At 41.9% G+C, this 23,442-nt stretch overlaps 1 protein-coding gene across 2 annotated transcripts in view; it reads right to left on the minus strand.

Annotated features, from left to right (window-relative positions):
- Positions 1 to 22,794, minus strand: part of rcan3 (regulator of calcineurin 3) — a 43,206-nt gene extending 20,412 nt beyond the window's left edge. The window contains exons 1-2 of one of the 2 annotated variants that reach the window (XM_084380888.1): positions 22,657 to 22,794; positions 20,662 to 20,926 (exon numbers count right to left, since the gene is read on the minus strand). In XM_084380888.1, coding sequence (XP_084237014.1) covers positions 20,662 to 20,871 — 210 coding nt within the window. In that variant the 5' untranslated portion in view covers positions 20,872 to 20,926; positions 22,657 to 22,794. Of the gene's footprint in view, positions 1 to 4,537; positions 4,809 to 20,661; positions 20,927 to 22,656 lie in introns of those variants that run through there. The other variant, XM_084380889.1, reaches the window with a different exon arrangement.
- Positions 22,795 to 23,442: the final 648 nt, after the last annotated feature.

Below are 23,442 nucleotides of genomic sequence, written 5' to 3' on the forward strand. Positions count from 1 at the left end.
GGTAAATAATAGCAGATAGTAAGATAGATAAACACTTAAAGGCACAATTTAAGCACATTTCTGCCACTGGGATCTCTCAGTCAATACCAACCAGAAGACATGCTTGACCGTAGCTATCGCTGGAGTTGTCTTCATCATTAAACAACCACCATTGCTGAAGAAAATATATCTGAAGTTAGAGCGACAGGTGACAAAATGAACTGTTACCTTGACTAACTTTAATGGTGCAACAGCACGGGGGAGGGTTTGTGTTTACACCACTAGCACAGGAATGTTGGACTGGTATGGGTTGTTGCTAGCTAGTTAGCAAGCTAATCTCTACACAATACATGGATGTCATAACATCAAAACTTTTATTTCTTCACATTCTGTTAATAATTTTGAATGTTTCCAAGTATAATTCATGCAGAAAACTTTGATGGGAACTCAAGTATTTAAATCACCCCAAACATCATTTTGCAAATGTTACATACTATATCTTTAAACTGGGATCTCATGTAGAAAGTATGAGCGAGGACTGCCATCATCTAAAATGATTAGGCAAATAACTGATTCGTCCATCCGGATAAAATGCTTTGGCAGACATTTTGTAATTTTTCCAAGCAAAACTACCAAACATTACCTGGATCCACCTTCTCAATTTTGAGGATTTTTCTGCTTTTCCTTGTATTATGTGCTAGTACACTGAGTATCTTCAGGTTTCAGACTGTTGCTCGGATCAAAAAAGCTGATTAAAGATGTCACCTTGGGCTGTAGGAAATTGTGATGCCCATTCTCTGACATTTTGTAACCCAGATGATTAATCAAGAAAGTATGCTGCAGATTAATTAAACATTGATATCCATTCATCTAACCTTTACCCTGTATAATTCAATGTAGCTGGAAACCTTTTTGGATAATTCCTCACTTTGTTGCTCGGCTGCTCAAAATAGCTGTCACAAACTAAAGGCAATGGCGACACGTTATGTAAGGCTTAACAAAAAAAGACAGTGGGAAAGAATGAAAAACATCACACACGTCAGCAGAATCACTCTAGTTTTGTTGACCTGCAAATAGCAGATTAGTCATCAAATCTCCCCTCCTTCCTCAAAACAAGCATAATTTCTGTGACGGCAACGCCTGGGAACAGACATATGACACAAGTGACGGATAAACAGACAGACAGGAGGACAAACAGAACGTGACCCAGGTGGACGGAAACTTCTCTGAGGATTCTCGGCGATGGGGTTGTGTTGTGTGTTTGCTGACAGAGGTGTTTGTTTCTATGCGAGTCCGCTGACTCACTGTTGTGGTTGGAGTGTGTGACTGTGTCAGTGTTACTACAGTCTTCAGTGTGTGGGAACGCGAACTGTAATTGAAAAATAGCTGTACTTTGTGGCTTGCAGTGCCGTCTCTGTTGCACAAGTGTCTCAACAATAAAGTGTGAATGTGTCATAATGTTAAAATCCTGTTTTCTTCCCAATTAAAACCCATTTCATTCAGTGACACACTGAAGCCAGATGGGTACTTATCAGGAGAAAGAGCACCTTAAAGGTGCAGTATGTAGTTTTATGGAAGAAATTTTAATCAGAAGAGAAGATTTTTTTCTGCCTAAACAAACTGTCTTTGTTTCATGACTGAATAAACTGAATAAACAAACTGACCATAAAGGACGACACAATTTCATACTGTTTTACTTTGTTTATATGTGGCGGACCCTGCCACCTTTCTAGCCTCAAACAGTGTTCTGGGGACCTTATTTTCCCATGAGAACAGCTTGTTTATTCAGTTATTGAAATTATGTAATTATTAATATTGTAAAAATTTAAATTCTGGGTTTGAATTTCTTCTTTAAAACAACATAATTCCCCCTTTAATCAAATTTAAATGTACGTATAAAAGAACGAATAAACAGGCAGCCATCAGACTGGTGAGTAAAGGCATAAATTAGATGAAGATGCCAGCTTCAAATCAAGCATGGGAGGTAACTGTAAAGGCTTGCGTCACGCTTTGTAATATATTCACAGCCTGCCAACAAGCTGTGACCTTCACCGTGTGTCCTGTGCTATCATCTGCTGATGCTGGTAGATTTTCCAGGTAATTACAGTGTTGTGGGGAACGTACACATACGACAGCGTCTGCCCACAGCTCTGCCCTCACTAGACCTTTCAACAACAATAGCCCTTCTGTTTGCTCCAAAATGGATACAAAGCACTCCGCTATGAAAGCCTACAGTACCACCAGCTCTGACATTATTGCAACAACAACCTGCCCTGTCCACAAGCCTCTGTGTTCGGCTCATTAATGATGTAACCAGCAGGGATTGAGCCAAGGCGTGGGCAAGGCCATTTCAACCGTGTCAAAACAATGGCTCCAAAACACCACAGCACGGCATCTCCTCTAATTAAAAAAACCCCGCCATTCACTGATTTTCTTCACCATTCAAGAACCACTGCCGTTGCCTAATCTTTCTCTGAAGTGAATATGAATAGCAGCAATCCACATATTAGTCTGCAACGAAACAGGAGTCTTATGATTTCTCATCTCCAGATTTAGAGATATTAATAAAAAAAATCAGATCTTGTTGAATGATAATAAAAACAGGAGCTGACAGGGAGGTGAGCTCAATCAGAGGCCGCTCCCCACGTGCCCTGCTTTAATCTGCCCTCTCCCCCGGCGCTCTCCATCGCTCTCCGTGTGTGTGCCAGAAACCAGGATTAGTGGTGTTCTTTGTGTCATTCGAAAGTCAGCCCTCTGTCTGCTCTTTTAATTGTGCACGGACCCCCTTTTTCATTGGGTGAGTCTCGGAGAGGTAGGCTGATAAGAGCTGCCTGACAGGGAGGTTTTCAGTGAAGACTGCGCTCTGAACAGATCGTCCTGTCTGGAGGCCGTCTGATCTCAGAGCACTAACTGAAGTAAATCATTAAAAAATAACTGACACGTGTGATCATAATGTGTCATGATCGGGAGTATCATTCAGCACAATCAACGCCTCTGAGGTTTCACAGCATTCCCTGACAGCCATATTTCTGTCACCTCGCGTCCCTGGGAAATCTTAAAGATGACGACAACCATCCTGTAATTACAGGACAACTGCACAGTGACACATCGGTGTCTTTCACCTTAGCTGGTCTGCGGGGGTTTGAAAGTGCAATGAGAGTTGGCTCACAAGGGGAACGCAGACCAGAGGGTGGGCACCGGCTGACATGCATGGCTTATGTTCAAACGTGCAATACATTCTTCAGTAGTATCAAATTGTACGTACAATTCATGCCATCACAGACGAAAGGCCATTTCATATACACGCGTAATCCTCTGAGCTGCGAGCGTAAAGTTTGCGATATACATGGAGTTGCAAAAAGTGGTAATATATGGCTGAGCAAGGCGCTGTGGGGACAAGGGTGGGGGTGACTGGGTTCTTAAAAAACCTGCAAATGCAAGGAAAAGCTGAAATCAGCCTCGAGCTTCACCAGAGCACATCAGCAGCGAAGAGGAAGTGAAACAGGGGCAGAAAAAACACGATTGTGTGATTGAGAAAATGTCACAACTGCAACACTGGCTGCTCTGACTTGGTTTTAGTTCGCCTCAGACCTGCGTCTCTTTCTGCCTCTTTCCTGATGAGTCAAATCAGACAGGCAGACGAGCAGCCAGCAGGTGAGGGAATATATTCTGACATGGAATTTCCAAAGGGTTTAGTAGGTGAGCCAGGCTTTGGCGGACCATCTGTGTGGCCTTTTAAGCCCCAAACCTGGCACGCTGTGGTGCCAAAAGGTGGGCTCACTTTGAGCACATTTAAGTGCAACTGCTTTCCTGCTCTGTGACTGACAGGCAGCAGATTGAACACCTGCGCCTGCCCTCAAGACACGTCAATAAAATATGACTGTGGGGAGTGTTTAGGGTGGTCAGTGCTGAGTTTACCTAGACTCTTACATTACCTTCGATGCATTTATATGGTTGGATTATTCAGATATTTGTCAAACTGATCCTTTTCATTGGATTGCTATGGCTGTTTTTATATAACCCAGTTCACCTGCAGTGCTGCTGGGATGAGATAAAGAGAGGGAGAAGAGGGTCTGTCCGCCACTGCGTCTAAAAAAACTGCCTCACTTATTTCCCTGCGTGTGCCTTTGCATGGACGATTCAATTCATCACACCCTTCCCATTCAACTTGCGCATTTGGGATGTTTTTCTTTCTTTTTTTTTTTGGTCTTTTGACTGCGTCCAAATCTCGCCGTATCTACGCATTTCTGCAATTCATCCAGCGTCAATCGCTGTGCCGTGCGCGCGTCGCGGGACGTGCGTCTTGGCGAGCTGCGGCTCCCATTGATAAAATTCCTCGTCTGACAGAGAGAGAGAGAGAGAGAGAGAGAGAGGGCTGCATTCAACGTCACCAAGACATGCATGCACATCTACAGTTCAGCAGCATGCAGCCGGGTCATGAGCTAAAACTGCTGCACAACCACACAACACAAGGGCACACTCAGGGTTTAGTTGCAGCGTGCGTTTTTTTTTTACCCTTTCTTTCTTTTTCTTTTTTTTTTCTCGGTGAGAAGCGTACCTGCATTTTGTCTGATGTAAACACCTCGAGGTCTACTTCGCAGGCGATGATGGTCACCATCTCCAGTTTCATATTTATCGATGGCATTCCCCTTCGTGGTTGGGAAAAAAAAACAGAAATGGAGTAAAAAAAAAAAAACAGTAAGTCTTTCTCTTCCTCTCTGTCAGGTCCAGGAAACTTGAGGTTACGTCCAGCGGACTGTTCTGCTTTGGTTTCTCTTTCTCAGCCGGGAGAGTTGCTGCTGGACTCCTCACTGCACTGACGAGAGTGATGCTGCAGCAGCCAGCGCAAACTCTCTCTCTCTCCCTCTCTCTCTCCCTCTCCCCCTCCCTCCCTGGCTCCACATTGACGTCATCACCAGCCTCACGTTCGTCGTGTTTTACGCCACTACAGTGCCCGACGAACCGTGCACTGCAGAATTCAGTGCACCGGTTTATTCCGCTTTTTCTTGTGTATTTTTTCCTGGTATATATATTTTTAATGTGCACCGAGCACCGACATGTGTCAGAGCCCTTTTCTAAAAAAATCAGCCTGTCAGCCAAACTGTACATGGGTACACCAGCACCAGAGTCACCCTGACTCACCCCCTGCATTCTGGTAGAGAGCTCAGTTATTTACATGTGATGCCTTTGGACGATGATTGCATATTCAGTACAATGAATACAAACAAGGGACGTCTCATTCTTGTCTCATTAAAGCCCTTCAGTAACAGTCCTGATCATGTTTAATGCTGTTCAGGCTGTTTCAGAGGTGTGGAGGCTGTTTTACTTAATACAAAATAATAACAAAAAAAATTCCTTATATAATCCATCATAATACAAAAAGTGCCTCTTTAAAGAATCACCATTAAATTAAATAAACACCCATGCGCTGTAATCATATGAAACACATAACATTACAAGGTCGTTCTTACTGGATTGCATTAAACAAGTGTACAGCTGCAACAAAGGATTGTTTTTTTCTGCATTACTTAGCCAAATATTATTTTTTTTCTCTTAGTCAATGCATTTTTAATACTATGAAATGTCAAAAATTTGTGAAAAATCTAAGATTTCTGTAAATCAAACAGTTCAACACACAAATATATTCAGTTTACAATGATATGAAACAAAGAGGGCAGCAAATCTTCATTTTCCTCATCAGTTCGTTGTTTAATCGTATCAGTCATTTTAAGCTTTCGTCTCATCTTTGTGTTTGTTGGTGTGATGTTTTATCCCTTAGAGGAGTAGTCAAGTGAAACACTAATGAGGGGAAATCACTTTTGGATTAAACTGCTCTCAACTTAAAGGATAAGTTCACCCCAAATATAAAAAATTGAGTCGTTATTCACCCACCCCAAGTATGTGGACTGGGGGTGAGTGAATAACTCTTTGGGCTGGAAAGAATCCACATAACATTTCTGGAGCTTCACTGCAAAACAGCGCTGCATCATTCTCATAAACAACCTATGTAGATGAACAGAAATGTTTTAAGGACTATGAAGACTATGACATTTTCTGCATCTTGTGGCGGGGGGGTTGCAAGTAGATGCTAGGATCCGCTGCATTACGCTGTGAAGGTCTTCTCGATTCAGTGCTATAATATGCTGATAATTTCCTTGTGATCAAAGTCATATAAGAGCTATGATTTGAAAAGCTGCTTTACCGTAACATATCGTTCTGTATAAATCATGAGCTCAAGCAACTGCCTCACTGACAGACAACTACAGCACTTCCTGTCAAGCCATAATTGCATAACCATGCCCGTCAGCTGCATGCTCCGGAGTTAGTGCTGCCTTCAGTTGACGTGGTTTACGGCTTCATGGGCTTCAGAATAACAGACAAATGACGCGGTTATATGACGGCTTCTCTGAAGAGGTTGTCTCCCTACATGCTGTCAGCTGATACAGGAAATTAATGGATATCTAATTTGAGTCTGCCTTGTTGATCCTGGATAGACTCAGATACGAAAACTTTCACAGATGTTCTTAGTGAGCTGAACTGTACTTTTACTGCTGACTTGTTGATTGAAGATTAACTGTACCGTGGCTCTTTATCACCCACAACAAAGCAGCTGATGGAGCTGACAGCGCTGCCACAGCTCTTAATTATGATGATACAGTGCGAGTTTCCACTTCAGCTGAGGCCCAATCATTTAAAAAATTCCCACAGACATTAGGCCATTGCGTAATATCCTAACAAACCATGTCTTCTTTCCATCACTCAGATCATCTCCCCTTCTCTCCCTCAGTTTCTCTCTCTCTCGCCGTTTCATAATAATAATTGCCCAGCCGGCTGAGACAGCTAAGTCCCCCATAAGCCATTAATATTAAGGCTCTCGGCGGTAAAGGCTATTTATGTCTCTGTGTGTCAGGCATTGTCCATGCTGTGCAGACGGGGAACATGAGTGAGATATGTGAGGATGACTGTGACATTCCTCCACCAGACAGCATCAGTCAGTCAGTCTGGAACAATCCGACTCTAAATGCCAAAAACGACATGTTTCAGACACTGTAACATGTTGGCCTGAGCCTGAATACCATCGTCAGCTGCTTCATCTGCTGCGAGTGAATCTTTTCTTATTGTTTCAAGCCACGGTAGTGAGAGCAGGCGGTATGGAAGATGTTACTTGACAGGCCCCCGATATATTTTCAAAATCACCCCCACAGCTCATTAATCACAAGCTCAGAAGTGATAAAGCAGCGCGCCTGTGTCGCCTTTTCTTTTAAATCCACTCTGTTTTCTGGAATCTAATGTAGTCGAAGCTCGCCAACTGTTGTGATCATTTATTTATGCCTTGTTGGAAAATTCTCTTTTCACTTGCCCCTGTTTACAAAGCCTTGGGTCAACAGAAGATGGAAGAGATTCACTGTCTGGCTGAAGAGAATTTCTGCTTCACTGATGCTCAGTCCTCGAAGCCATCCTGCCTGTGGTAAACCTCACATTTAGTCGGGACTAGTTTAATCTGGTCTAACATGATCTAGTCCAGCCTATTCCACTGAAGTGTTGCTGCTGGATTCACAACCAGGAATACTTGATCCGCAGGGGGACTTTAGTTGGGATCTGTGGGACATGTGATGAGTAATATAAGTAATTCAGGATTTAATAAAACATATATCCATATAATTTGTTTAGGAGGGAAACAAACATAAATAGATTTCAAAATGGTATGATGCTTTTTCAGCAGCTGTGAAATGCTGACTGCTCAATATACACCTCTGTCTGAGTCAGTTCTAACACCTGAGCACCATGTGCTGTGGTTAAAGGTGCATAAAAGCTAATTAGCAAATGAGCAGTCAAAATAGTTAGCTGACAGTAATGGACAAATGATTCAAACATCAGGGTTCTGCTACTTCAAGTGCTGTAAAAGCAATGGACGGTTGCTTAAAGTTAATGAATAGAAAAAGATATAATAGAAAAAAAATAATGGCGAAATGGTTCAGTAATTAATAAACACATGGTTAAAAATGGCTAGCCCTAACCCTCTCATTAATAACACCACTTTTTCACTAACGTTAGTTAGAAGACCTAATTTACCTGTTGGGGTAAAAGAGGTGAGTAATCGCTTGAAAGTGCTTGCCAAAAGTAATGGATAAACAATTAAAACAACCAGCTTCTGCCAAATAGTCTGCCAAAAGTGCTTCAGGTACAAATGCAAACTGACATAAACAGTGAAAATGTAATAACATTATCCCCTTTTATACATAAGTAATGGTGTAAAACAACTTAAAATCAATCAAATGAGCATAATGGGTGGTATAAATGCTTGAGATCATCAAAAAAAGAAGGTTGGGGACCACCTTTAGTGCCAGCCACTGACATACGGACGTAAACATTAATGTTTTTCGGTTATCTAAGCACTGTCGCGATGCGCTCCTCTGATCCCTTTTGTCGCTGCTGATAAGTCGGATGGATCGTTGCGGATGATGAAGCACTTTTCTTCCTCTCTGGCCTCATTCTGCAGCCCTCCTCCTCCTCCCCCTCCTCATTCTCAATTCTCTTCTTCTCATTCACAATTCCCTCTGTTAGATCTCAGCCCCAAACAAGACTCCATGGAGGAAAATATAACACACTCTTTATCCATTTCAAACAAGGCGAGCGACTGCTCATTTCTTTCAAAATGCAGATGATTATGAACGCTCAAATGCTGCCACCTTGTATGACTTGTTAATAACAGCACTCGTTTCACTTTGGTATCAACTATTAGTTTAAATAGGAATGTGTCGCTTTTTTAAACGGTTGATTTCTAGCAACCAGCACCTCCAAAGCTTTATGTAGATCTTTTAATCTAACGCTCTGCAAAATAGTGAATTAATGCATTCTGCAAATCTGTAATCCAACAGCAGAAATCTAGGTTTTGCAGGGTCTCTAACTGGCATGATGCACTTCATAAAAGATGAGAAGAGGAGGAGGCGGCGAGGCAGCAGAGATGCTCAAAGGGTGAGACGCTGTGTCTCGGACTCACTGACGAGCACAATTTGTATTCTGAAGTGGAGCTCTGCAGAGGAGCAGGAGGGAGGAAATCAGGGCAGTGGATCATCACGGTGGGCTCATGTACGCATGCTCACAATACACACATGTATGTTGATGCATGCCCGCACACGCCGAACACATAAATGACAGATATACGCGTCATGCAAGTGTAGTGTATTTGTGCTGCATCATCTGTGAAGTCAAACTGAGCACACACACATTAGTAAACATTTATTCACTAGAAGAATTCACCAAAAATAGAAATGAAAATATGACAAGTATGACGACAGTTCTCGCAGACGTATGAGTGATATCAGCTGTGTGTGTGTGTGTGTGTGTGTGACTGCAGAAGAATGGAAGGAATGAAAACAGCTCGGCCACTGCAGGCATGCAGATAGGCTGCGGCTGCACTATCCTCATGATCTTCACACACACACATACACGCACACACACACACGCACACACACACACTCACACTCACATGCTTCGTCCCTTCACTGCCAACCTCTTGTTTCACCAGGCTACCTCGCTTGGCCCAGCCTAACCAAACCCTGGTGCCAGCGCCAATGCAGCTGCTGTAATCTAGGCCAAGCTATTTATAAAGCAAGCAGCCAAGTACAAGCGCAGGGAGCCAGGGGGAGACAGAGGGATGGGAGGATAAAAGAGTGTCTACAGGGCAGAGAGACACATCCAGAAAGTGTAGGTGAGAAAGAGCGGGGGAGAAGAGAGGAGCGCAGGGAGACGGGATGGCGTAGAGGGAATGAAAGTAGTGAGAGGGTGAATGAAAATAGAAAGAGGGGCCTCGTCTGGTGCAGAGGACGGCATGGATATCTGAGGATGAGCTGACACCAGCCATCAACTGTAAATGACACAAGTAGCCTCCATCAACACTCCTTCAAAGCCTGAGATTTGTTTTATCTGGTGGTTTGAATTCTGCAGACAGTCTGACAGGAGGAGGGCGGGACTGTAGCTGCCGTATCGCTCGGTGATTTGGATGTGAAAAATGTTGACAGAGAAGTTTTACACGACTTCTGGCAATCAAACTTTAATTAATAGTGATAGACAACTCCCAGAGGCCAAATCTGACTGCAACTCTCTCCTCCTAATTAACAAAAATGAGCCTGTCATCATGGGAAATTTGTAGATGCAACTGTATGAGTGGAATGTCCAATATTCCTGTATTTGGAAAAACAAAATGTTTGTACAGTTTAAGTTATTTAACTGTGTCTGTTGTCTGTGCTCTTCCAATCAGGATTTAGCAACATTTTAATCAAAATCTGATGACAGCTGTTTGTTTGTCTTGCCGGTCCTCTGTCAGTCAAATCTAATCAAAGCTCACCATCACAGTGCTAACAAAGCAGATGAGCTGATTGGTATGAGTTTTCCTCCACATTTGAATATGAATGAATGAGTTTAGGTTTATAGGAAGTTTTCTAACTTTACATCAGGGTTAACATACTTAAGTTCTGAAGACTCTGTCAATCTGTTATCAAGCTGTAGTGAACTGAAGGTAAACATTCGTACTATATCCAGCCCAGTGGTCAGGTTGCGTTCACATTTGCATGTGTCATAAGATGTGTATGATATTGAAATTTCAACAAAATGTGTCATATCACATTCATATTATATCTTCGTGACCCAGCTGTCACCTTGGGAGGTGGAGGTGATGGTTAAGGAGTTACAAATGAGAAGACTGACAAGCCAGTGACCCTAGTTCAAGACTGTGGACATTTCCAGCCATGACTGATTAGACCAGAAAAGGTATTTCAAGCAAAAACATTGTTTTCCTAACCATAACCAAGTGGTTTTTGTGCCTAAACCTAACCAGATTATAAGCACAGCATTGTCACGAGATAAAACTAAAAACTGAACCTAAAAGAAATGTAAAATTGCAACACAAAGAAAAGTAAAGTTGAAACATACAAATACAAATATTTATTCATGGCGATTGGGATACAACTGCATTAGTTTTGAAATAGGGACAAACCAATCAATAACATAAGTCAGCACATTGGTAATACTATGGTTCATTATCCCCTTATATCTACATGAGGGGATGATGCGCCATAGTACAGGTGTTTATACATCAATATTACATTTATCCAGATGTTTATACATGTTATATATATTTCTACAAAGTTTGTTGTTGACAGTCGCAAAGAAACTGTATGAGGATCAGTCAAATCTCCCCAGTCATCTACAATCAGTTTAATAGGATCAGTATCAAACTGATACTAATCCACTATTAAACCAAATAATTGATTAAATTATTAAATTAAAACCGTTGATGGTTTCTGGCTCCAGCAAGATTTGTTGCTTTACGTCATTTTTCAGGTTATCATAAATGAAACAATTTTACTTTTTGGTCCGATGATCAGACAAAACATGTTTTACCTGATAAAAACTCAACTATTTTCTGATATTTTATGGACTAAATCATTAATGAATTAATCCTAAAAATATTCAGCAGTTTAATTAATAATGAAAACAGCTGGAGCAAGGCCTATCCGGTGTATTAGACTGGCCTGGTGTCCTGACCCCGCTCCCAGCAAAGAAAAACGTCATTTTAAAGAAAATAATGACCAGAAAGACAATGGAGTAAGTCAGATGGCCATTACACAGTTGTTGAATATAATGTTTTTGAAGAGTGTGGTGGGAAACATTTTGCAGGGTATAAAAAAAATGCTGTAAGAATACTTTTCAATAACATGAAAATGCAAATTAGTAAATAAATAACATTATGTACAGAGGGCATTTGCTAACAGCATCACAAGCACTGTCTGACCACGGGAGCTGACAGCATAGTACTATATGTATGTATTTGGTCCACAGCCCACATCTGGTGGGCCACCAGCAGCTGTTCACTGTTTTAACCCAGTCCAGCAGCTTAGGAGCTGGAGAGATGAGCTGCTGGATAGCTGTATGAGCGGCACACAGACAGAGCGACACGTGCCGATGGTTCCACTGATTGCTTCGCTTTGAAATCAGGTCAAATCTTTGGATGGGTAAGGCGGACTCTCCGACCCGCATACAGACATTGCCGCTGCTTGAATACCAGACAAAACAAAGAGGGAAAAAAAAGAGAAAGAAAACAGGCAGGGAATGACCCGAGGCGGTCTCAGAGCTTCGAAGACAACACAGCGCTCTGAGAAGAGGGTGCCATTTTCTGTAGAAGGCAAACAAAGAGGAAGAAAGAAATGTATCATCTTCACCAGAGGATAGGAACAGCTCTCTCTTCTTTCACTTCAAACAGATCTAATTTAAAGCTACGGGATCCTCATGGCAACTGAGATGAGAGCAAGTGGTGATATGGTGCGATGAGATTGCAAACTTTATAAAGGATGAAGCTGGCTCATTCAAAAACTAAATGAAATGCTTCGTAAAGCTAAATAACATCTACACCAATACCAATATACCTGTGATAAGCCAATATCGACCGATAATATCAGCCAGCGAATATATCGGACAGGCTCTAGTTTTAAATATTGCATCGAGTGAATGGAGTTCAGAGAGAAGCAGAGAGTGTGAGAAGCACCCAGAGACAGATTTTAAAAAAATGAAAGGAAAGAAAATCAGTAATTCAAAGATGTAAACAGGAACAAATGACGACCAAAGTAAACCAAATTGAATCAGGAAGAGTCACATATCCAATTGTGTTTCCTTTTGCCAGCAAAGTAACGGCAGTTAAAAACAAGTGCAAAGAGAAAAATCAACAACAACAGACTGTCAATAGTCCTTTTCTCTAAATGACAACAGGCAGGAATTGATTGGGGTGCCAGTCTACCCTCTGCTCTCCTCATAAATACCTCCGAGAAGCAGCATCGCAGGAGAGCAGACTCACAACAATAAGACATCAATACAGTTCTGTAAATAAAAAGGAAAAGTAATAAGGGCTGGAGCTAGTACTGGACAGTGAAGTATACAAGTAATACTTTTAGATTAATACGACACAGACCGACTGACTCTCTGTAAAGAGAAAAACATCCCCTTTTTAAAATAAAGTACAAATTGAATATGGGCGACAGACAGATCCAAAAATAACATGGTACATAAGTCCTTGTACTATCCTCACAGTCTAATATACTAAACTTCCTGTTTCCTGTGGTTTTATTTCAGCTCCTTAATTTTACACATTCAGTAAAAGCAATCATCTGCAGATCATCTTTCTATTTCATGGACTCATCGTTGGCGTCCGTTTATATTTGGCGTCAGTCACATAAGAGATCATGTTTTGTTGTCCTGCGAGCTGCTATTCTTGAAAGCGCCCACAGGACGTTTCTTTTTTTAGACTGATTGAACCAGAAAATAATCTTGATTTAAATAGAATCACAGGAGCACGTCTTAGAACAAACGACACAGTGGCTTACAGCGCATCCTAAATCCTACAGTTTCATAATCAGCCCCTGCGTGGTGGGCGAGGGCGAGGCGAGATGAGCCGTCTCTTTTATCAAAGCAACCGTACACAAAACTATCATAATTACATATCAAAGAGGAAAAATGAATTTCCCCGAAGCTGAAATGCCGGAGACGTGGGAGTGGTGCTGAATGAGTATCAATATAGGAAAAACACGATTTAATCACGATGAAGAAATATGGAAGTTGTCTTTAAATAGATGTCTGAGGTTTAGAAGGGACAATATGACATCATCGACTTATGCAACCTGATTTGATTAGCTGTGTGAAGTGATCTTTCAACATTAAAAGGTAATAACATCACATTAATATCACAAGGAGATCATTTTTATATTACAGCGCAAAGTCTTTTGAGTACAAAAACAGAAAACCCAGTGATCAGCATCCTTGTAGGATACAGAATAAGAGCAATATTAGAAAGTCTGTATTTTTCCCCAACTAACCTGGGGTTTTTCCTTATCCAAATAAAAGGTCTAAGGGGAGTACGTACCGATTGTAAGATCAATTGAGAGAAATTGTGATCTATGACTTGAAAGCAACACTGTAAGATGTCGGAAAATAGCCCCCCACAATATCTAGGAGCCCAAAATGAAGACCTCTGCTTACAAAAGGGTGTGGATAGCGACTATTCAAAACTATTTGGCATCTCAGGTCTTCAGGAGACTTGGATCACACCAGACCAGGAGCTGTTTTATGGGTTTTTTGGTCGTCCCCTATCTACTTTAGTTGTTCAGTAGAATGCTACACCACTGTTTTTTTTTTTTTGCAGACTTCAAAACTTAACCCAACTTTCGATCAGCAGGAGGGCGCTACTCATAATTAGTGAATTGTCATTTTTGGGTGAACTATCCCTTTAAATTAGCTAAATCCATACTATTGATTTTATTTAGATGTGACTGCCAGCGTCGGTGCATGTCCAGCCTTTCTGAAAACAGTTTGTGGACACGTCTGTCGTTCTTTTTACCATGTGGGAGATAACGCAGGTGTCAGACATTTCTGTCAGGTATAAGAGGTTAAATAATTAAATTTAAAAATGAATCCTTACACATATGAAATGAACACGACACTAAAAAGAAGACACAGGCACACAGGTGTTCTGGCTGATTACAATGCCACTCAGGTTGAGGGTGGGTGAATTATGAATTACATGAGGGCTCTCAACTCCTCGCACTAATGAGAATAGACCTTTTACACAACAGATATTCTGTCCGTCTGACAGAGAGGTAGAGTTAATGGTAGCTTTCCCATAATGCAATGGTCTAGATTTTATAAATGATTCATAAGAGACCAAAATCTCAATTTACAGCTTACTATAGATTCAAGACGCAGCCTCTGACGTGTCATCGCAAGAAACGCTCGGTGTTACTAATAAAATGAACGATGGCTCTGTGTTTATTCAATCAAACAATCAACTATAAGTGTTTTCCTGTGTCTTCCCTTTCCCTGTGCTCCCAGTGCCCTCTGTCTGTCTCCTTCTCTTTGCCATATGTTGTCTGTGTGTGTGTGTGTGTGTGTGTGTGTGTGTGTGTGTGTGTGTGTGTGTGTTTGCATGGACTCCCAGCTCTGATTATTGAATACACCTGTCTGCAATCAGCTCATCACTCCTCCAGCTCTGCACACCGGCCTCTCATCGGTTCATCATCCTACAGCAGTATTATCTCCAGCTCTCACCTCATCAAGGCCAAATCTTCTTGTGAGTTAGAGTTTTCATCCTTTTGTGTAACGCCTGTTTCTTTGTGCTATCAGCATCACCCACTCATCTACCAACCTGCCTACAACCTCGCAGCCATCACGCCATCCCCATACGCCGTCACCGCCAGCCACGACTCCCCTCATCCTGCCCAACCCGCTGCCTCTGCACCTTATTCCCCTACCATCACTCCTCTCATCCTGTCCCTGGTTGCAAAAAAACAAACTCCTTTCTTCATCAAGGTCACCAAGAGTCTCTGTCCAGCATTTAGTACACTTTAATTTCATATTTTCACAGCTGCCAAGTTCTGGAAAAGACGGAATAGTCAGGATTTTTATGATACAAGAATTTAAAATGTTGATACAATAGTAGCAGGCTTGGGGAGTAACAGAATATATGTAGACCCTTAATAGCTTAAAATGGCCTAACAAATGCAAATATTGTAATGTATCAAACACATGGTGTCAAAAAAATATCACAGTATCGATACTTTTGACGACCTTACAGCAGAATGGCTTTTCATTTGCATTCAGCCACAATGAGCCATGTCATATATATGTGTGGATTATTGTTACAGTGTTGTTGGTACATGAGGTATTTTGTCAAGGTGCCACACAGTGCTGTCCATTCAAGATGGCAAAAGTGGCATGCTGCCAGGCTGTTTTACATACCGAATAGCAATGAAGTAGGAACTAGGTCTGACTGGCACTAATCGGCACGCTGCTAGTTCGGTTTGGCGTTGAGGTGCGTTTTGTTCCATCCTGACAGGTGAAACAGAAGAGTGAGGAAGCTGGCAATCACGCGCAATCTGCACAAACCCATACAGTCCTGAGAGGAGACCTAATCAGTCAGTATAATTACAATCACCTGTATGGGTGTGCAGATTTGCCCTTTATACCTTATCCACTCCCTTTTTAACTTTTCTGCCCAGAGACCTTTAATTTATAGACATGTTCAAACTGGTAAGTAAACACAGAAAGAACTGTTAAAGATGATGCAGATATTTTGTCAAACAACTATGTCTGTCTTTTATCTGGTTTTTATCTGCCGCTTAAGTAAATGCTTAGATTTAACTGAAAAACCAAGTAGCTCGACATGCTCATCAAAATCCAAGAAGCAGTGTCATTAAACAGAGAAAAATGGGAAACTGTCATCGCAAAAGAAGACGCTGTCATCTTGTCAAATGTGAAAAAATTACTCACACTCTGAGTGCCGCAGCAGCTCAGTTCAACCGAACTGTGCTCCCATTGTTGTCTGCTTCTCTTAAATTGCTTTTTGCTCTCCTCTGTTTGATAAATAAAGGCAAAACGAGCGCGGCAGGCCGGTGAGACAACCCCGGTCAGTGTACCAGAATAATATCCAGGCCGCAGCAGGAGCAGGGGCCGGCGGCGCTCACTCACTCTGCACTGCATCATGTCTGACCTTCAGCCTGCCAAGCACCCGCTCCCTCACGTTCACCCCCCGGGACCGACACCCAAAAATAGATTGCAGTCTGACACATGCAAACATATCACTAACACGCGCATGCATGCACGCACGCTGTATGTACATGCATTTTGTGTGCACGAAACACACACACACACTGACACTCACTTTACAGCTCACTTTTCACATCCTCTATCACACTATCTTTAGTCCCTGATGTGTTTCATTGCTCCACTCTGCTCTGGGTTTGTCGTACTTTATCGCCCGATATGAGTCACACTATCAAACACATTAGACTGAAGAGGGACATCTGTGTCGAGGAACGCAGCTCAACTTTTCACATACTTACAGTGGTATATCGCCGCCACACTGCTAATGCATTGCTAACAGGAGCAGCTTGGAAAATGTCTGCAAGGCTTCTGCAGCAAAGATGTCAGACAAGTTATCCAGAGACGACAGCAATAGTTTTGGTTTGATTTGCTTCTATACACTGGGCGTCTTCGAGGTTTCTGCCACCACCACCAACACAATTGAGGTATTTCAATTATGTTGCTCCAAGCACTTTCCAGAAAATGGAATAACAAGTAACAAGTCCCACTGAAAAAGTCCCCTGTGAAGTATGTTGACAAGAGTGCACGATACATTATCTACAGTGACGGAGACGCAGTTTCTGGAACAAAACAGAGGGTCTATGTGGGTTCGGCACAATGAACAACCCTCTTAACAATATATTCAATCATTTGACACATTGTTAATATAAAAATATTGGTTAACTGCAGCTTTAAGCTGACATAATTCATTTAGTATCATCCTACAGTAACACAGAGCAGCAACTTGAAGATATTTTGCTTGTCTTTCTATTGCCTGTTAGGTGAAAATGTTTTGCCTGGTGTTGTATTAAGCTTGCAGCTGGTGCTTGCTTGATTGCACTGGTTATAGATTGAGGAGAGCTCAGTCTGACAGCAGCAGGAGCAGTGATGAAAGCTTTGCTCTGTGCTGATTAGGCCTGATATACACTGGGCACTATGAGGGACGACTTATAATGGCTTCTCTGACCTTCCTCTTGACAACCACTTTGCCTCCTTACTTTGCCCACTCACACTTCTGTGTCTAACTCCCTCTTTCCTCGCACACACTTGTTTTCTGTGGGTGCTACAGATAATGAATCATGTCAAAATTAGGAGCCACGCTGGCTGCGGCTGTGCTCACTCTATGCAATGCTGGTAATCGTATTCTGAATGTAGCAGATCATGCCTCAGGCCACCATGAGAAGCAGGCTAAGGAAGATAATCAGAGGCATGGGCGAGTCAGCATTTTCAAAGTGAAATCTGAAATGACTCAGTAAGGATTCAGTGCATTTTCAACACTCCTATTAAGTACATTTATCGTCAGAAAATTACTTTCAATACTTATTATTAATAATATTTTAACACAATGTCTTTATTATTGCTCATGTATGATGTTTGGGTACTTTTTGCCACACTGCTGTTGATCAGGCTCTATGAGAGATCACTGAGTGTAGTGGCACAGCCCTGTTTTAATCATGAGAGATAATTAATTTTAATGAGTAAATGAATAATAAAGCCATTCATTTCAGCAGAGAGGTGGGCTGATCTGACCAGACCTCGGCCGAACTTCCTGAAGAAACTCGAAGCACTTTTAAGGCGTCTCCCCATTTTTACCTAAAAGCTGGTCAGGGAAACAAAATACTGCAGATAAAAGAAGAAAGTGTGCCACTAGGTTTTACTTTCTTTTCACTAATGCAGAAGAAAGGAAAAAGGCTTTTACAGCTTGCTAAGAGCTTCTTATAAATATGAGGGCACATGTATCTCTCCCTCTCTCTGTCTGTCTCTCCTCCCTCCTTTCCTCTCTAAAAGTGCACAGTGTGATTACAGAAACAGCCCAACCTCCTGCATGCAGGCCTTTGAGAACAGAAACAGAAGGTAATGTCGGTGTTGGGAGGGAGCCAAGAGCCCAAAGACACAAAAATGTAGGTTGCCATGTCCCTGTTCTTCACTGGGAGGATGCAGACACTGAGTTTAGAGATGTCAAGTTTTGAGCAGTTAGCGAAATTCTCAAAATTGAGCAATTTAAGAATACGTTAAAGACTCTGTGAGTGCATGTGTGTGTGTGGAGAATCAAACAGCACTGCTACAAGCCAAAAACAACCTCATAAAATCCTCGTTCGTGCTTTGAAAAATATCACAAGCAACCTGCTTTTTTGTTTCATACCTCATCCCTTCCGGTCCTCGTTTTTGAAAGTTTAAATAAATGTCAAAAAGTTCTATTTTTAGTGAAGCTCATTTAATTGAGCCATATGGAGAACAATCTATTGACACGCTCTGACTGAAGGGGTGCGTGGGTGGCATTTCCACTTAAAAGCAGGAGTGTGAATCGTAATGAAGTGGGGAGGCAAAATAGGAAGAGAAAAAAAAAACGAAAGGAGGGGAAGGGGGCCGACTCCACTGCTGGGAGCAATGGGTGTACAAACAGCAACCGCACAAAGCAGGAGTGATTCGTTTAAAGGGATTTTGTGTATGCGCCACATTTAGCCTCTCTGCTTTGCATTTACATACACAGAGAGGATAAATAAAGACAGCTTAGGAGGGAGACAGAAGGGGAATATTAAAAGAACAGCAGAAGGAGAAGTTAACCAGCTAGTGATCAGAAACAGGAGAGAAAAATGTTATGAAGATGGGTCAGATAGCTTTTAGAGAGAGATGAATGGATAGACGAGACAGAGGACGGTGCCAGCTGGGAGGATGGAACGATGGTAGGACAGCGTAATTGGATTAGAGGGGGCAGAAAATTAAAAGTATTTTCTTTATATCCTCCTCCAGAAAACAGGATCCAGCTATTACAAAGTATTCCTGCTCTAAGGAGCTATAACAGAGAGACTCTACTCATGCAAGAGAGCCTTAAAGCTATAATAAGGTTGGAAAATTATTCTAAAAGCATTTTTGGTTTTATTTGTAGAAAATCTCATAACATCCCAACAGCAATCAATAAATCATAATGCTCTGTCTGACCACTTTGTCTTCCATGAGGCTAGGCAGATACATTGGTAAAGCTATTAGATAGATAGTGGTACAGGAAAAGAAGAAGAAACTGCAGCCAAAATGTCTTGATAATAACATGCTAGCTTGACAGCAGTGAATACTAACTATAGCCATGATCCATAATTATGTTTATCAATGTTTGACGTACAGCCCTAGGCCAATAATGTACTGTATGATTGCGTCATTGATTGATTTCTTTTATTTACGTGTCATCCACACAAACTGCACATCCCTCATGAGTCACGACATCAAAAGTACATGTATTTGGCAGCTTCATCATCTTAAACAAAATACTCTGCCTTTTCTCACAAGCTTGGCAAACAAAATCTGCTTCAAGAAAAGGTTTTCGCAATCTTCTAGCCAAAAGAAATCAACATAAATGGAGGACATTTTAGTGAAAAACAACCTCCCTCACGTCCCTGTAGACAGGACAGCAAAACAAAAACATTAACCTTGTTCTCAAGCTCGTCTCCCTCGCACAACAAACAAAGTCTGCCCTCTTCTGGATTGGCATTAAAACTGCCAGTCTCAAGGGCTGATGGTAATGTTCCTGACCGTAACTATGAACAGACTATATGTATATGTGTATGTGGGCTTTTGTCTAAGGCCTGTTGCCACTTCTGTAAAACAGACGTGGGCATGAATAACATATTGCATAACGATAGAACGAGTATGAAGATGACATGCTGAGTATGGCTCGCGTTTCTGCGCAAGTCATTTTGTAATCCACTGCCCTGCATTCATGTTCCCTGGCAAATAAATAACAGCATCCTGATGTGTATATGTGTGTGTGTGAGTGTGTGTGTGTGTGTGTGTGTGTGTGTGTGTGTGAGCAATCAGCAGTGCAGCTCAAGACCATGAACAGACTTCGACAGACAGGAGCAAAAGCTGTGGATGACATCATGCACTTGTTGCTCGTTGCTGGGCTTTGAATTTCAGATGCACTGACACATCCAGCAGGATGACTCAAACGCACACACACTGATGCACCAACAACACACAAGCACACACACACACACACACACACACATACAGCACCAGGATTTGACACAGATTTGACACAATAGTGAGTTTGCCTCATCTCACCCTGTGTACGTCGTCTTCGAACGCTGCTTCATGGACGCTGCATGCAAAAAGCGCCGTGGGGAGGTCACTCAGATCCATCATCTCCTCCGCCATGCCCTCCTGATCAGTCTCCCCAAACACCATGTCCTCTTCCTCCTCCTCGTCCTCCTCAGGGTCGCTGCTGTAGGCCTCTGAGCCATTGCTCCACGCCTTGGAGCCCCCTCGCAGCATGTTGAAGCTTTTCAGGAGGCAGCTGACAGTCCTCAGGGACCACAGAGGCTGGGGACTGGGGAGAGGGGAGGTTAAGAGATCGGAAGCTGGGAGATAAGGTGAATAGTGGCTGGATGTTTGTGAAGAAAGAAGGAGGTGATGGTGAGGCACTGGTGCGTGAAGGTTACAGGGTTGCACTGAAGTTTAAGTGATGAGGTCACACTGTAGGTCCGTATTAATGATTCAAATATTCTCTTTTGTCGCAATTCTTCATAATATCTATATCATATCTTTATCTGGTCATCACTGTTGACTGAGAAAATGTACCACCTGCTCGCAGACTGAAGTGTTTGCAACAGTATTTCCAAAGTTGGTTGGCCGTGAAGGTACTGCAGGTCGGCCGTGAGAGGTCATTTACAATAAATAATTCAAAAAAGGTTTCAAAAAAAGCTTTTAATTTTCATATTATTTGTATTATACTTAGATTTAAATAAATTCAAAAAAATAATATAAACTGATAAAACATGATAGTTAAATAACATTTTATTCCTTATTTACCTGAGCCATTTTAAAGTTGTGTTGAAGTCTGTTTTACATTGATATGTGTGTAATCTACTGGACCATTTGAATGCATTAGAGGAAACACAATTCTAACAGGGCAACATTATTTGACAGGGGAACAGACTTCGACACAACATCACAACGTATCTCGACAGCGAGTTGTAACTGCATGTGTTTGCAAAGACACGCAAGTTTCCAAACTGTTACATGCATGTGGATGGATTATTAATTCGCCCGTTTGAATGCAAATGTTCTGTTTGTGAAATAGAAAACATTTAGGGAAGTGCTTCATCTTGGTCTAGTGTGTTGATCAGAGTTATGATTAAAAGTTTAACAGGGCCCCACTCACTTGCTCTCACTTTAAAAAGCATTTGTGCAACAGACCTATAGATTATGCAATTGATATCAATTATAGGGCTGCATGTAATGATTATTTTCATTCTGGGATTCACCTGCCAATTATTTTCTTGATTTATCAACTGTTTGCATTAAATGTCAGAAACTAGTGAAACATGTCCGAGGTTAATCACTAGTTGTGTCCAACCTACAGTCCAAAAAACACAAAGATATTCAATATTCACGTTTAAGAGGCTGAAAGCAGTGACTTTTATTTAAACCATAACAATTTTCAAGTCGGAAAAGGAAGCAACAAGTGGGAAACATTGATTATAAAAAAACCAAAAAGGACTTACTGTGAAATAAACAACTTAGTACTGAGGACAGGGCGCCATCTAGCGTCATTTAACCGGAATGAGTCTATCATCTATCTTTTAATTAAAATACCAGCTGAAAATCAAGCTGACCTCAAGTATTAAGGTGAAACATGATTTACTATTTATTTCAGAGCAAAAACTGTGTCTTCCACTTTAACCTCTGAGGAGTGACGTGCAAACAGAGCACGCGAAGGCAATGACATCAATGACATCACATGTCCACAGTATAAATAAATGACCGTGGAGGCTTGTGTGACATCAATGTTTGCATCGCGTGTCCTCGAAGGAAACCCCTGGAAATTACGTAATGGGCTCGTGCGAAAATCGCTGCACGAGCGTTTGTCACAAAAGTAACACGTTTTCTCCAAAGGTGTTTGTTTTCCAGAGTCAAATTAATGTTTTTAAGCTCAAACGAGGAGGGAATTTAAACGGAAGTCGCCACTGAGTCGTGGTTGCACTCGCACCGGTGAAGTTGCTGTGTTTATTTCCCTTTCTAATCGGTTTAAACGCGACAATTGTTGCGTGCACTCACCTCACAACTGTCAGCGGAAGAGGCCGAAACACGCCATCTCAAGTGGACTAAACGCAGGAAGCTAAACTGAGTTTATTCAGTCACACTGCTGTGATATTTTGGAGGCTGTCGGTGTTTGTTATTACTGGATTATGAGACACTATTTGCTGCAGCCTACTCCGGCGTCAGGACCAGCAGGTGAGACCAATGAAATACCGGCGCAGGCTCGCAGCGACCAATCAGGCTGCAGCGAGGGGGCGGATGCTGCGATTCAAGATTGGTGGCGACCCAGCAGCGAAGTGGCGCACAGCGGCCCGTGCTTTAATTTGACAAGGACGTCCCAGAGAGACACATCTGACGAGCTGCGGACCAATCGACTGTCTCATCCGCTGTGCGAGGACGATGAGGCGCTCACTTTTTTAATAGGATTTCTGATAGTTTTAGATGCAGTGCAGTTCTCTGGATCCACCTGTTGCGCACACAAACAAAGGCGCTTCATTTTTAGGTGGTTTAAAGAGGTTTTTAAACTGCATGAAGCAACAGGCTTTCAAACAAAAGGCCCATGTCAGTCAGTTAGGTTGCATAGTGGATTTAAAACAAACACTGATAAATTAAAGTGGTGTTTTATGGCCACAGAATGAAGAAAACAGCTTCTGTAGACATCTTAGACCAGGGGTCAGCAAGCTGTACTATCAAAAGAGCCACTTTTGCATGCAAAATAAATAAATAAATACATTTAAAAAATCTCTGTGGCTACTCTGCAGTAAAAAAAAACCCAACTAGGTGACAACTTTATATGAAACCAGA

The sequence above is a fragment of the Pagrus pagrus genome, assembly GCF_965226575.1.
Source record: "Pagrus pagrus genome assembly, chromosome: 18".
Taxonomy (NCBI): domain Eukaryota; kingdom Metazoa; phylum Chordata; class Actinopteri; order Spariformes; family Sparidae; genus Pagrus; species Pagrus pagrus.